Source organism: Heptranchias perlo, chromosome 6 (assembly GCF_035084215.1).
Source record: "Heptranchias perlo isolate sHepPer1 chromosome 6, sHepPer1.hap1, whole genome shotgun sequence".
Taxonomy (NCBI): Eukaryota; Metazoa; Chordata; class Chondrichthyes; order Hexanchiformes; family Hexanchidae; genus Heptranchias; species Heptranchias perlo.
Genome location: NC_090330.1, coordinates 83544717 through 83560079, shown reverse-complemented (window position 1 = coordinate 83560079; position 15363 = coordinate 83544717). Strand labels below are relative to the sequence as shown.

At 41.3% G+C, this 15363-nt stretch overlaps 1 protein-coding gene across 2 annotated transcripts in view; it reads right to left on the bottom strand.

Annotated features, from left to right (window-relative positions):
• uggt2 (UDP-glucose glycoprotein glucosyltransferase 2) overlaps positions 1–15363 on the bottom strand; it is a 685376-nt gene that overhangs the window by 91404 nt on the left and 578609 nt on the right. The window contains exon 40 of one of the 2 annotated variants that reach the window (XM_067986475.1): positions 10838–14001. The exons of the other annotated variant lie outside the window; for it this stretch is intronic. Within the exon in view, the coding sequence (XP_067842576.1) occupies positions 13979–14001 (23 nt within the window). The 3' untranslated portion in view covers positions 10838–13978. Of the gene's footprint in view, positions 1–10837; positions 14002–15363 lie in introns of those variants that run through there. 2 annotated transcript variants of the gene reach the window in all.

The following is a 15363-nucleotide window of genomic DNA, read 5'->3' as shown; positions in this document are numbered from 1 at the left end:
TGCAGTAGCCATAGGGGATTTGATAGTCAGGGGGACAGACAGGCGTTTCTGTGACTGCTAACGTGAGTCCCGCTTGGTGTGTTGCCTCCCTGGTGTCAGCGTAAAGGACATCACAGACAGGGCGCAGAACATTCTGCGGAGGGAGGGGAACAGCCAGAAGTCGTGGTCCATGTGGGTACCAATGACATAGGAAAGAAGAGGAATGAGGTCCTTCGATCAGAATTTCAGGAGCTAGGCAGGAAGTTAAAAAGCAGGACCTCAAAGATAGTAATCTCTAGATTACTCCCAGTGCTACGTGCTAGGGAGTACAGAAATAGGAAGGTAAGGCAGGTTAATGTGTGGCCGGAGACATGGTGCAAGAGGGAGGGCTTCAGATTCTGGGGCATTAGGACCAGTTCTGTGGCAGGAGGACTTGTTCAAGATGGACGGGTTGCACATTAACAGGGCTGAGACCAATGTCTTCACGGGGAGGTTCACTAGTCTGTGGGGGAGGGTTTAAATCAATTTGGCAGGGGAATGGGCACCAGGATGTAGCATTAGAAAGGAGAAACAAGGTACACAGAGGATTGGGAGAGACAGATGGCACTAGAGTAAGAAATAGTACAGTACTAGGTGGGATCAGTTTAAGAATGCGAGAATGCTCTCCGTTATTAGCCGAGGTATAGAATACAAAAGCAGGGATGTAATGATGGAACTGTGTAAAACGCTGGTGAGGCCACAGCTGGAGTATTGTGCGCAGTTCTGGTCACCACATTACAGGAAGGACGTAATTGCTCTGGAGAGAGTGCAGAGAATGTTGCCAGGGCTTGAAAATTGTAGCTACGAGGAGAGATTGGATAGGCTGGGGTTGTTTTTCTTGGAGCAGAGGAGGCAGAGGGGTGACTTAATTGAAGTGTACAAAATTATGAGGGGCCCAGATCGAGTAGATAGGAAGTACCTGTTTCCCCTAGCGGAGAGTTCAAGAATTAGAGGACATGGATTTAAGTTGATTGGCGGAAGGATTAGAGGGGACATGAGGAAAAACTTTTTTACCCAGAGGGTGATGGGTGTATGGAATTCGCTGCCCAAATTGGTGGCAGAGGCAGGGACCCTCAACTATTTTAAAAATACCTGGATCTGCACCTGAAGTGCTGTAAGCTGCAGGGCTACGGACCGGGTGCTGGATGGTGGGATTAGAATGGGCACCTGGTTGTTCTTCAAGCTGGCGCAGACACGATGGGCCGAAAGGCCCCCTCCTGTGCTGTATCTTTTCTATGGTTCTATGGTTCTAAGGTCTAAGATAGGTTTAGTGTGCATGTGTGTAAACGCACAAAGCGTGGTAAATAAGGTTGGTGAGCTGTAGGCGCAAATAGCCACATGAGAATTTGATGTAGTGGTGATAACTGAGACCGGACTCAAAAAAGGGCAGGATTGGGTATTAAGTATGGCTAGATATAAGGTGTTCAGGAAAGAAAGGGAAGGAAAAAAAGCAGAGGGGGGGGTTGGAGGTGGGATGGCAGTATTGATTAAGGAGACTATTGCAGTGCTGGAGAGGATGTCCTTGAGGGATGAAGGACAGAATGTATTTGGTTAGAGTTATGAAACAATAGAGGTACCATTACACTACTGGGTGTATTCCATAGGCCACCAACTAATGAGAAGGATTATAGAGGAGCAAATTTGCAGGGAAATTACAGAGAGATGCAAGATAGTTGAAGTCTACCATTATCACTACTCTTTAATGACCATTATAGAGTAGTGATAATGGGGGACTTCAACTGTCTTAATATAGACTGGGATAATGGTGGAAAGGGCAAAGAGAGGGAGGAATTCAGGAGAACTTTCTTGATCAGCATGTTTCAGACCCAACGAGGAAGGAGATATTGCTAGATCTAGTTCTGGGAAATGTAGTGGAGGAATTGTCAGTGGGGGAACATTTAGGGAACAGTTTAGATTAGCTTTAGAAAAGGACAAGGAACAATCTAAAGTAAAAATACTTAATTGGAGGAGGGCCAATTTCAGTGGGTTGAGAACAGATCTGGCCAGGGTATATTGGAATCAAAGAGTGGCAGGTAAAACTGTAATCGAACAATGGGCAGCCTTCAAAGAGGAGATGGTTCGGGTACAGTCTCGGTACATTCCCACGAGGGGGAAAGGTAGGGCAACCAAAGCCAGAGCTCCCTGAATGATAAAAGAGCTAGAGAGCAAGATGAAGCAGAAAAAGGGTGTGTGTGATGTCACATTGATAATACAAGTGAGAACCAGGCTGAAATTACATAGGAGAAGTGAAAAAGGAAATAAGAGAGGCAAAGAGAGAACATGAGAATAGACTGGCGGCTAACATAAAAGGGAATCCAAAAGTCTTCTATAGGCATATAAATAGTAAACGAGTAGTAACAGGAAGGATGAGGGCAGTTAAGGACCAAAAAGATCTACACATGGTGGCAGAGGGCATGGCTGAGGTACTAAATGAGTACTTTGCATCTGTCTTTGGCAGCATCTTCTTCCTTGGTAAAGATGGGCTAAAAATTGATAGAGGAGGTACTAGAAAAGCTGGCTGTACTTAAAGTAGATAAATAACCTGGTCTGGATGGGATGTATGTTAGGTTGCTGAGGGAAGTAAGGGTGGAAATTGCAGAGTTGCAGGCCATAATCTTCCAATCCTCCTTATATACAGGGGGTAAAAGGACTGGAGAATTACAAATGTTACATCCTCGTTTAAAAAAGGTATAAGAATAATGAGGTAACGGGTTGATTAGGGCAATGTGGTTGATAAAGTACCACATAATAGGCTTGTCAGCAAAATTGAAGTCCATGGAATAAAAGGAGCAGTGGCAGCATGGATACAAAATTGACTATGTGACAGGAAACAGAGAGTAGGGGGGAATGGTTGTTTTTTGGACTGGAGGAAGGTATACAGTGGTGTTCCCCATGGGCTGGTACTAGGACCACAGCTTTTTTTGATATATAGTAACGACTTGGACTTGAGTGTACAGGGCACAATTTCAAAATTTGCAGATGACACAAAGCTTGGAAGTGTAGTAAACAGTGAGGAGGCTAGTAATAGACTTCAAGAGGATGTGGACAGGCTGGTGGAATGGGTGGACTCATGGCAGATGAAATTTAATGCAGAGAAGTGTGAAGTGATACATTTTGGCAGGAAGAACGAGGAGAGGCAATATAAACTAAATGGTACAATTCTAAAGCGGGTGCAGGGATAGAGAGACCTGGGGGTATATGTGCACAAATCTTTGAAGGTGGCAGGACAGGTTGAGAAAGTGGTTAAAAAAGCATATGGGATCCTGGGCTTTATAATTAGAGGCATAGAGTACAAAAGCAAGGAAGTTACATTGAACCTTTATAAAACACTGGTTTGGCCACAACTGGAGCATTGTGTCCAATTCTGGGCACCACACTTTAGGAAGGATGTGAAGGCTTTAGAGAGGGTGCAGAAGAGATTTACTAGAGTGGTACTAGGGATGAGGGACTTCAGTTATGTGGAGAGACTGGAGAAGCTGAGGTTGCTGTTCATAGAGTCATAGAGTCATAGAGTTATACAGCACGGATAGAGGCCCTTCGGCCCATCGTGTCCGCGCCGGCCATCAGCCCTGTCTACTCTAATCCCATATTCCAGCATTTGGTCCGTAGCCTTGTATGCTATGGCATTTCAAGTGCTCATCCAAATGCTTCTTGAATGTTGTGAGGGTTCCTGCCTTCACAACCCTTTCAGGCAGTGAGTTCCAGACTCCAACCACCCTCTGGGTGAAAAAGTTCTTTCTCAAATCCCCTCTAAACCTCCCGCCTTTTACCTTGAATCTATGTCCCCTTGTTATAGTACCCTCAACGAAGGGAAAAAGCTCCTTAGTATCCATCCTATCTGTGCCCCTCATAATTTTGTACACCTCAATCATGTCCCCCCTCAGCCTCCTCTGCTCCAAGGAAAACAAACCCAATCTTCCCAGTCTCTCTTCATAGCTGAAGCGCTCCAGCCCTGGTAACATCCTGGTGAATCTCCTCTGCACCCTCTCCAAAGCGATCACATCCTTCCTGTAGTGTGGCGACCAGAACTGCACACAGTACTCCAGCTGTGGCCTAACCAGTGTTTTATACAGCTCCATCATAACCTCCTTGCTCTTATATTCTATGCCTCGGCTAATAAAGGCAAGTATCCCATATGCCTTCTTTACCACCTTATCTACCTGTTCCGCCGCCTTCAGGGATCTGTGAACTTGCACACCAAGATCCCTCTGACCCTCTGTCTTGCCTCGGGTCCTCCCATTCATTGTGTATTCCCTTGCCTTGTTAGTCCCTCCAAAGTGCATCACCTCGCACTTTTCCGGGTTAAATTCCATTTGCCACTGTTCCGCCCATCTGACCAACCCATCTATATCGTCCTGCAGACTGAGGCTATCCTCCTCGCTATTTACCACCCTACCAATTTTTGTATCATCAGCGAACTTACTGATCATACCTTTTACATTCATATCCAAGTCATTAATGTAGACTTAGAGCAAAGATGGTTAAGAGGAGATTTGATAGAGGTGTTCAAAATCATGAGTGATTTTGATAGAGTAAGGAGAAACTGTTTCCAGTGGCAGAAGGGTCGGTAACCAGAGGAAACAGATTGAAGGTGTTGGCAAAAGAGCCAGAGGCGACATGAGGAAACATTTTTTTACGCAGCGAGTTGTTATGATCTGAAAATTAAGGGTGGTAGAAGCAGATTCAAGACTAACTTTCAAAAGGGAATTGGATAAATATCTGAAGGGAAAAAATTTACATGGCTATAGGGAAAGCAGGGGAGTGGGACTAATTGAATCCAAATTGTACCAAAGATCCGGCACAAAAACGAGGGGCCGAATGGCCTCCTGTGCTGTATCATACCACTCTCATATCTAAGGAGGATTGGAAGATTGTGGCTCGAGCCTCTGCAATTTCCTCCCTTACTTCCCTCAGTAACCTAGGATGCATCCTATCTGGACCGGGTGACCTTTCTACTTTGAGTACTGCCAACCTTTTAAGTACCTCCTCTTTATCTATTTTTATCCTCTCAAATATTGCTACTACTTCCTCCTTTACTGCTACAATGGCAACATCCCCTTAGTGAAGACCGATGCGAAGTATTCATTTATTAACTTATCCATACCCTCTGCCTCCACAAAGAAGATCTTTTTTGTCCCTAATAGGCCTCACCCTTCCTTTGACTACCCCTTTACTATTTATATGTTTATTTAAGACCTTTGGGTCTATGAATTTTACATTTATCATAAGCCTCCTTTTTTTTTTATTCGTTCATGGGATGTGGGTGTCACTGGCAAGGCCAGCATTTATTGCCCATCCCTAACTGCCCTTGAGCCACCTTCTTGAACAACTGAGTGGCTTGCTAGGCCATTTCAGAGGGTGATTAAGAATCAACCACATTGCTGTGGGTCTGGAGTCACACATAGGCCAGGGCAGGTAAGGACGACAGGTTTCCTTCCCAAAAGGGCATTTGTGAACCAGATGGGTTTTTACGTCAATCCAGTAGTTTCATGGCCACCATTACTGATACCAGTTTTTTTTATTCCAGATTTTATTTAATTAATTGAATTTAAATTCCCCAGCTGCCATGGCAGGATTTGAACTCATGACTCCGGAATATTAGTCCAGGCCTCTGGATTACTAGTCCAGTAACATAATCACTATGCTACCGTACCTGGTTTTCTGTTTCATTGTAATTTCTAGATGTGATTGCACCAGAGAAGGTAGAGGAGATTTACGAGGATGTTGCTGGGGCTGGAGAATTTTAGCTATGAGAAAAGATTGGATAGGCTCGGGTTGTTTTCTTTGGAACAAAGGAGTCTCAGAGGAGATTTAATTGAGGTATATAAAATTATGATGGGACTAGATAGAATGGATAGGTAGTACCTATCTTGATAAATTGGGCCAGTGGGCCGATGAATGGCAGATGGAGTTTAATTTAGATAAATGTGAGGTGATGCATTTTGGTAGATCGAATCGGGCCAGGACCTACTCCGTTAATGGTAGGGCGTTGGGGAGAGTTATAGAACAAAGAGATCTAGGAGTACAGGTTCATAGCTCCTTGAAAGTGAAGTCACAGGTGGATAGGGTGGTGAAGAAGGCATTCAGCATGCTTGGTTTCATTGGTCAGAACATTGAATACAGGAGTTGGGATGTCTTGTTGAAGTTGTACAAGACATTAGTTAGGCCACACTTAGAATACTGTGTACAGTTCTGGTCACCCTATTATAGAAAGGATATTATTAAACTAGAAAGAGTGCAGAAAAGATTTACTAGGATGCTACCGGGACTTGAAGGTTTGACTTATAGGGAGAGGTTGGATAGACTGAGACTTTTTTCCCTGGAGAGTAGGAGGTTAAGGGGTGATCTTATAGAAGTCTATAAAATAATGAGGGGCATAGATAAGGTAGATAGTCAAAATCTTTTCCCAAAGGTAGAGGAGTCTATAACGAGGGGGCATAGATTTAAGGTGAGAGGGGAGAGATACAAAAGGGTCCAGAGGGGCAATTTTTTCACTCAAAGGGTGGTGAGTGTCTGGAACGAGCTGCCAGAGGCAGTAGTAGAGGCGGGTACAATTTTGTCTTTTAAAAAGCATTTGGACAGTTACATGGGTAAGATGGGTATAGAGGGATATGGGCCAAGTGCAGGCAATTGGGACTAGCTTAGTGGTATAAACTGGGCGACATGGACATGTTGGGCCGAAGGGCCTGTTTCCATGTTGTAAACTTCTATGATTCTATGACCTATTTCCCATAGCAGAGGGGTCAGTGACCAGGGGCCATAGATTTCAAGAAATTGGTAGAAGGATTAGAGGGGAGTGGAGGAGAATTTTTTTCACCCAGAGGGTGGTGGGGGTCTGGAACTCACTGCCTGAAAGGGTGGTAGAGGCAGAAACCCTCAACTTGTTTAAAAAGTACTTGGATGTGCACTTGAAGTGCCGTAACCTACAGGGCTACGGACCAAGTGCTGGAAAATGGGATTAAGCTCTTTTTCAGCTGGCTTGGACACGATGGGCCGTATTGCCTCCTTCTCTGCCATAACTTTGTATGATTCTTTTATGTTAGCCGCTAAACTATTCTTCCTCATATTCCCTTTTTTCGATCTCCTCTGTACTTTCTGTATTCAATTTGGTTCTCTACTATATTATGAATCTTACGAATCATAAGCCTCCTTTTTCTGTTTCATTGTAATTTCTATATCTATTGTCATCCAGGGTGCTCTAACTTTGGATGCCCCCTCCTTTCCCCCTTGTGGGAATGTGTCTACTCTGTAACCGAATCATCTCCTCCTCGCAGGCCTCCAGTTGTTCAATTACTGTTTTGCGTAACAATTTCTGTTTCCAATCCACCTGGACAAGTTCCCTTTTTAACTCACTGAAATTAGCCCTCCTCCAGTTAAGTAGTTGGAGGATGTCATTGATAGAAGCAGGAACAGAGGCCCCAAAATTGCAAGTCGATGGCCCCGATTCTATTCCTGCCAAAACTCAAGGAGTAAGCTAATATTAATATTGCTGGACAGGAGAAATATTCATATCCTGCCAGCAATTGGCTAGTTATGCTAGATAGGCCTGCAAAATACATGGGGTGAGGAGGGGATAGGAAAGGGCTGAAGGGTACAGCTGCAATATTTCAAGTTAGATAGTAGAACCAGGAGGCAGCAAGTTGCAGACATGGATCCAACAAGAACCAGTAAGAAGAGTCTTAAAATTCACATGCAAATGCCATATATATATTCTAACTGAAATTAGCACAGGGGAATAAAAGTGAGGGTTCTAACTGCTGTATTGACAGATCCTTTAACAAAATGAAAGGAAGTGGCACACAGCGAGTGAGCCCCCAAGGCCCCTCTCCATTACAGGATAAGTTTAATGTCTATAAGGTCAGCAAGAGTAAGCTGCTATTAATGTATATTTTGTACATTTCAGACACATGGCAGCTCCAGGAACTTCACATGTTCCACACAACACAGTCTCCTACCATACAACTCCATGAGGAAAGACTTATGGGGCTATATACCATGGTATCTGTAAGAATGGTCTTTTACGGTGCTGACATTGGAGCCTGGTTTCCTGGGTGGCCAGCTGTTGTTCCTCCTCTAATAAATAAATCATAACAAGGGGAATCAAACATTTTACAGCCTTCCCCATCATTGTAGGGAAATTCCCCAAACAAGAAACAAGTCTCCAAGGAGATTTCAAATCAAACGAGGAGCCTCAAAAATAAAGAGCAAACACATTTTGACAAAAGATCAAGCCAAGTAAAGTTATAAAGTGTCTGAAGTATAATGAAACACAATAATTCACCTTTAAGATCCAAGCATCAGCTTTCCTGAGCTGCTGTCTTTAAGTTACCTGTTTTATTAATACAAAACGCTTCAACATTGCCCCCGAGAAGGCAGAAGCATTGCAAATACCATTTAAGATGGAAATATGGGAGACCGTGCACCCACAGATGGTTTATGCTGACTAAGTACTTATGGTTAAAGATCAAAAATGGTTTCTCCTTCTCAAGACTCATCACCTTATCCTTATATAAGGAGGAAAAAAGTGGGCAGGAGGAAATCTATTATATTTCTCATTCTTAGTTCCCCGAGATTCCAATGGTTTGGTATGGCATAAACCCAGTGGATCTACCTGGAGGAGTCCGAATTTGTGACTTAGACTGGATCCACCGGTTTTATGCCCTATTTAAATTTTATAGCAACATAAGTTAGATGACATGCCGTAGTGCAGAAATTTAGGAGTTACAATGTCATCCTGCTTTTTGATATATATTGATGACCTGGACTAGGGTATACAGGGTATTATTTCAAAGGTTGCAGATGACCCAAAACTCAGAAACAATGTGGAGGATAGAAACAGACTTCAGGAGGACACAGAATGGTGAAATGGACAGACACATGGCAGATGAAATTTAACGCAGATAAGTGTGAAGTGATACATTTTGATAGGAAGAATGAGGAGAGGCAATATAAACTAAATGGTACAATTTTAAAGGGAATGCAGGAACAGAGAGACCTGGGGGTATATGTACACAAATCTTCGAAGGTAGCAGAACAAGTTGAGAAGGATGTTAAGAAAGCATATGGGATCCTGGGCTTTATTAATAGAGGCATAGAGTACAAAAGCAAGGAAGCTATGCTGAACCTTTATAAAACACTGGTTAGGCCTAAGCTGGAGTATTGTGTTCAATTCTGGGCATCACACTTTTGGAAGGATGTCAAGGCATTAGAGAGGGTGCAGAAGAGATTTACTAGAATGGTTTTCAGTTGTGTGGAGAGACTGGAGAAGCTGGGTTTATTCTCCTTAGAGCAGAGAAGGTTAAGAGGAGATTTGATAGAGGTGTTCAAAATCATGAACGGTTTTGATAGAGTAAATAAGGTTTCCAGTGGCAGAAGGGCTGGTAACCAGAGGGTGATTGACAAAAGAATTAGAGGTGACATGAGAAAACATTTTCTTATGCAGCGAGTTGTAATGATCTGGACTGCACTGCCCAAAAGGGTGGTGGAAGCACATTCAGTAATAACTTTCAAAGGGAATTGGATAAATACTTGAAAGGAAAAATTTCACAGGGAAAGAGCTGGAGAGTGGGACTAATTGGATAGCTGTACCAAAGAACCGGCACAGGCATGATGGGCCGAATGGCCCTCTTCTATTATATTACTATGATAAAACCATCTTTTGTATGGCTGCACTTTTGCTAGGCTGGGTGACACTTAATTCTGACTAAATTTAGGGCAGAAATGGGGCATTAAACTGGCAGATCCAGTCCAAGTAACAAATTTTGACAAAGGAGGCTGGAGAGGAGAGCACTGGAACGTTGAATCTGGAAGTGACACAGAAATTAAGATTTCAGCAGCAGTGAGGGCGAGGTAGGGACAGAAAGAAGCAGTATTAGAGGTGGAAACATAGGCTGTCTTGATGATTAACTGGATGCAGGGTTCAAAGCTTTTTAGCCTCAGGAGCATTAGGGTTTCCTGTCAGCCGATTAACACTGGCACCCCTGGCGCAGGTTGCCCCACCTCCTCTCTCTTTCTCCTGCAGGGCCTAGTGCTGGCAGCAGGAGCAGATATGAAGCTGCATGTTGAATCACAGTGTAAGGTTTCACTGGGCACACAGTGAATGTTGCAGCAGGAAAATCAGATGGGAGGTCAGGAGAGCTCTGTTCCACCTCATTTGCATCAGTGTGATTGGCTTGTGCCTACTGCTGGCACAGGTTCACCTCTCCCCCACCCTTCCCCCCAGGAAAGTAGTGGAAATCCTGGGGCAATGTGAAAGGGATGGAGATTCAGGGAAACAGGTCTCCGCTCCTTTTCCTTGACATTTGTGTCCAGGAAATAGGGGGTTCTCTGGGTGAAAGTGTCAGGAAAATTGTCCCTAATGATTCTAATGGGAAACTGAATAAGAAGGGGTAAGGATGGAAACTTGGGGTACAAAGTCTGGGCATTAGAAGAAAAGCCACTTCAGGGGTTGTGTTGGGAAAGATAATAATTGAACCAAGTAACAGCAGTGTCATGGAAGTGGACTACAGAGGAAAGATAGTGGAGCAAAATTGTGTGCTCAACGGTATGAAAAGCTGCAGAGAGGTTGAGGAGGGATCATGTACTACATTCACACTCATGTAGAATGTTGGTGACTTTCACTAGGGCAGTCTCAAATGTTGTGAACAAGAACAGATGTTATACGGTGGTAATTTTATCTATTAGTCTATGCAGCAATTCATCCTTTTTACTCCCTCTCCATTTAATAAAATTGGTAAAATTTGGAGATGCGGATATGTAACATACATGCAATGTAACATTACGTTCTCGCTGTTACTGTTCAAATGACTTCATACAAATGTGAAAATTTGTTTCCTTTTTTATTGCCTTAATTCTGTTTCCAGATATTTGCTTGTATAGCTATGAAAATGAATATAAATTCTACTTTATGCTCTTGGAAAATGAAAAAAGCGAAAATATTGTAAATTACTTATGCATTAAGATATGTTAGCAAAGTGGTAATGAGAATCCCATCTTGATTGTTTCCTTTCCATTGTCAGGCATCACTGGCAAGACCAGCATTTATTGCCCATCCATGAACCGAGTCGCCACTTCAGAGAGCAGTTAAGAATCAACCACATTGGTGTGGGACTGGAACATAGGCCATTCTGCCATTCAATTAGATCATGGCTGATCTGTATCTTAACTCCGTCTACCCGTCCAACAATTTTGAAATTTTCAATTGGAGTCATATATAGGACAGCCTGGTTGGGATAGCAGGTTTCATTCCCTGAAGGACATTAATGAACCAGTTGTTTTTTTTCACACGGTCACTTTTATTAATACCAGCTTTTTATTTCCAGATTTTTAAAACTGAATTCAAATTCTCAATCTGCTATGGGATTTGAACTCACGTGCTCTGGATTGGTGGTCCAGTAATATAACCACTAACTACCGTATCCCTCCATAGGAAATAGTATCATAAAAACAATTAAGACAAATGTCATAAAGGGAAAATTACTAATACTTAAGTGTGCTTGTCACACCTAATAAATAGAGGATACCTATTGAGGAATCATGAACTATTGGTTTATAACCCATGAGTAGGCAAAACTGATAACTCAAAAGGTGATGTTCACAAGGTATGGTCAATGGGCAGAATTCACATTCCACGGATCATGATGCACTCTGTTCATTTCACACACGAAGTAACTAACATTAAAATAAGTTAAGACAAATATTGATATTATATAATATCAAGATATTGATCACAAAGCATTTCTGTGATCAATCTTTTTTTCTTAATACTGTCCTCCATCATATCACCATTCTCCACAAAATATGAATATCGCACTTGTGGTATAAAACTACAAAAACACTTGATATCTGCCAACTGGAAGTGCACAGTTAGTCACAAACTCTACACACTAAGTTTCTCCAGAAAGTAACCAGCCACCTTGAAAAGAATGAACACAATGCAGTGGAAAGCATTCAAAAGCACATCAATACAATAAAAAGCAAACACATATGCAAATATCATAGTAAACTGAAAAGAATCTGTACAGTTTACTTAAAGCTCTTATTTGACTTTCAGTATAGTGCATTATAAAACTTTAATATGGGACCAAAAGCATTTTTAAAAGTTTAATTAGCTGACAATGAGTAGAGAAAGAAAACCCACATCATGCTAGTTCAGTGTTGCAAACAGTTAATTTATAAAGTTACTTTCTAAGAAGAACAAAACAATTCTAATGTTTCCTGTTTGATTTGATCCATTATTACATGCTGTATTACATTGTGAGGATGAGTAGTCACAGGCAGGGAGTTACAATACAACTTGGTGGATTTGATGGCATTACAAACTACAACAATGGTTTTTAATTGGTTTATGAGCAGCTGAAGAGTCCAGAGATGAAATTACTGCCTTAAACTTACTGCCACAGATTCATTATTCTTTAAAGTATATATGTTGAAGTGTAAAGGCAGTCTAAATTCTTTTTTAAACCACTATTGTACTGTAGGCATGCTGACAACAGTAGAGATGGTATGCTATGGATTAAAAAAGTAATAAATAGGATAGTGATAAATAGCTCTTTACAAGTAAGTACTTCATTACTTTTAAAGGTGACTATCCAGAGAATCCACAGGGGTGAACTTCCTCGGGACTTCCCCTGCTTCACCGCTGTAACTTTGGTGAAGCCTCGTTTATGCATATAAACAGGGTTTCTACCGAACTTCCACCAAAGTCATGGCAACGGAGCTGGAAAAGCCCCGAGAACATTCCTGGCGCATATTTACATAAAGTACATCTAAAACCACCTTTCTGCAATTGCCCGGGGCAAATAAACCATTGGTCTGTTAATATTTAATATCGTATATGCCTAAATCTTTATTTTGTTTATTATTTCACACTAATGTTAGTGTTAGGTCCAGTCTTATGTAAACTTACTTAATTAAAATATATCACATAAAAATGCTGTAACTGTGAGCTCAGTAAAGCCCTGGACTGATAGTCAAGAAATCAGCATTGAAAACAGTGAACAATGTTGTAGTATTTTACTAATTTAATATTCCGGTTTACTAATTAGTGAAATAAGCACAATATAGGATTTATTTTAGTGTACCAATGCTAAATGTTCCCGAGATTACAACACATGCTATATCTAAGGTTAATGTATACCTGAAATCAACGTAACATGGATTTACTGTGTATTGACCATAACCATCTGCTAATAATGGTACACCACCATGTGGTCACCCAATAACATTAAATCGTAAACAATGTACTGTGAATTTTACCTTTCGTACTGCTGCTATATCGGTATCACGACTACTCAGAAAGAAGTGGTCATGATATAAACATTCATACAAACCAAAAAATACTAGGTGAAGTTCAGAGTAAAAATTTGAAATCCTGTCTGAACATGCTAAGGTTTTCAGGCGTGACTACTGACATAAGGGCCAAAGTTGAAAGCAAAGCGTATTATTTGATATTATCAGTCCCTTTTGTAAACAATGGCAAATATTTTCTGATTAAAGAACTGCCACTATCATACCTGAGTGACACTAGAAACAATGGTAGAAAATACTCAATACTAGGACAGGGTCAATCCTTATGACTCCTTGTTCATTTACATATGTGAATTGAAACAAAGATTATAATACTGATAACTATTTTCTGGAAATAGATTGTCTGCTTTTAGCTTTGACCATGATAGCACATTAATAGCCACAAATGTAAACTTCACAGCAAAATTTTAGCCTGATTCCAATTTATGTTAAGCATGTAGGAATTTTTATGATGTCTACCCCAAGGTTCACACGCACCCATCATCTTCCAAACATTAGTGCCATAACAAATCCATATAAAACTGTACACCTTTGTACATAACAAAAATTCTCAAGTTCCATATATCAAGGTAGGTTACAAGTTACATGTTTTCGCTCTAGTTTTAGTTGTTACTCATTCAATGTGCAGTGCAGGATAGTAATTTCATAGATGCTAGAGTTCATCTCGCTTAGGAGCTGGAAAAAAAAGAAATCTTAGATTAAATACTACTTTCAGCAGATACACCCCATCACAACCGAGATGATGCCTGGTATTTTTGAACTTTAAGAAACATTCTTTCAGAGTAGCGAATTATGCACTATTTATAGCACTATCAAACTATTATTTTTAAAGTTTTCTCTTAGTAATTATAGTGGAGGCAAGCTATAGTGATCAAGTTGGCCAGTTGCTAAATTGATCACTATAATCAACTGATCATTATAGCAGATTATGCATGTGAAACACTGCTCAGTTCTGATGGGCACTATAAACAATGGACTAAGCAGCTGCTCACCCTCTTCTTAAAATCAGTACTTTTAATAAAAGCTGATATTAATATTCTTGCTTTTCATAGTATATCCATTTCGTCTCAAACTAACTGCTGCCAGTACTACATGGCAATTTAAACAGGTGAGTTAGTCCCTAGACAGTACGGATGGATTTTGAACTTTTTGATATGGCATTTTAGTACCTACTTTTAAGGAAGAAAAGAATGGACTTGGTAAAAGAGCAGAACTTGGTTAATGGTATGAACAACAAAAGAAAGAACACAGAATTATCAAAAGGCGTTTGATAAAGTACCACATAATAGACTTGTTAGCAAAACTGAAGCCCATGGGATTAAAGGGACAATGGCAGCGTGGATACAAAATTGGCTTAGGGACAGAAAGCAGACAGTAGTGGTAAACGGTTGTTTTTCAGACTGGAGGGAAGTATACACTGGTGTTCCCTTGGGGTCAGTGTTAAGACCACTGCTCTTTTTGATATATGTTAATGACCTGAACTTGGGTATACATGGTATAATTTCAAAGTTTGCAGATGTCATGAAACTCAGAAATGTAGTTAACAATATGGAGGATAATAACAGACTTCAGGAGAACATAGACAGACTGGTGAAATGGGCAGACACATGGTGAAATTTAATGCAGAGAAGTGTGAAGTGATGCATTTTGGTAGGAAGAATGAGGTGAAGCAATATAAACTAAATGGTACAATTTTAAAAGGGGCGCAGGAACAGAGTGACCTGGGGGTACATATACACAAATCTTTGAAGGTGGCAGGACGAGTTGAGAAGGCATAAGGGATCCTGGGCTTTGTTAATAGAGGCATAGAGTACAAAAGCAAGGAAGTTTTGCTAAAGCTTTATAAAACACTGGTTAGGCCTCAGCTGGAGTATTGTGTTCATTTCTGGGCACCACACTTTAGGAAGTATGTCAAGGCCATAGAGAGACTGCAGAAGAGATTTACTAGAATGGTACCAGGAGGAGGGACTTCAGTTGTGTGGAGAGACTGGAGAAGCTGGGGCTGTTCTCCTTAGAACAGAGAAGGTTACGGGGAGA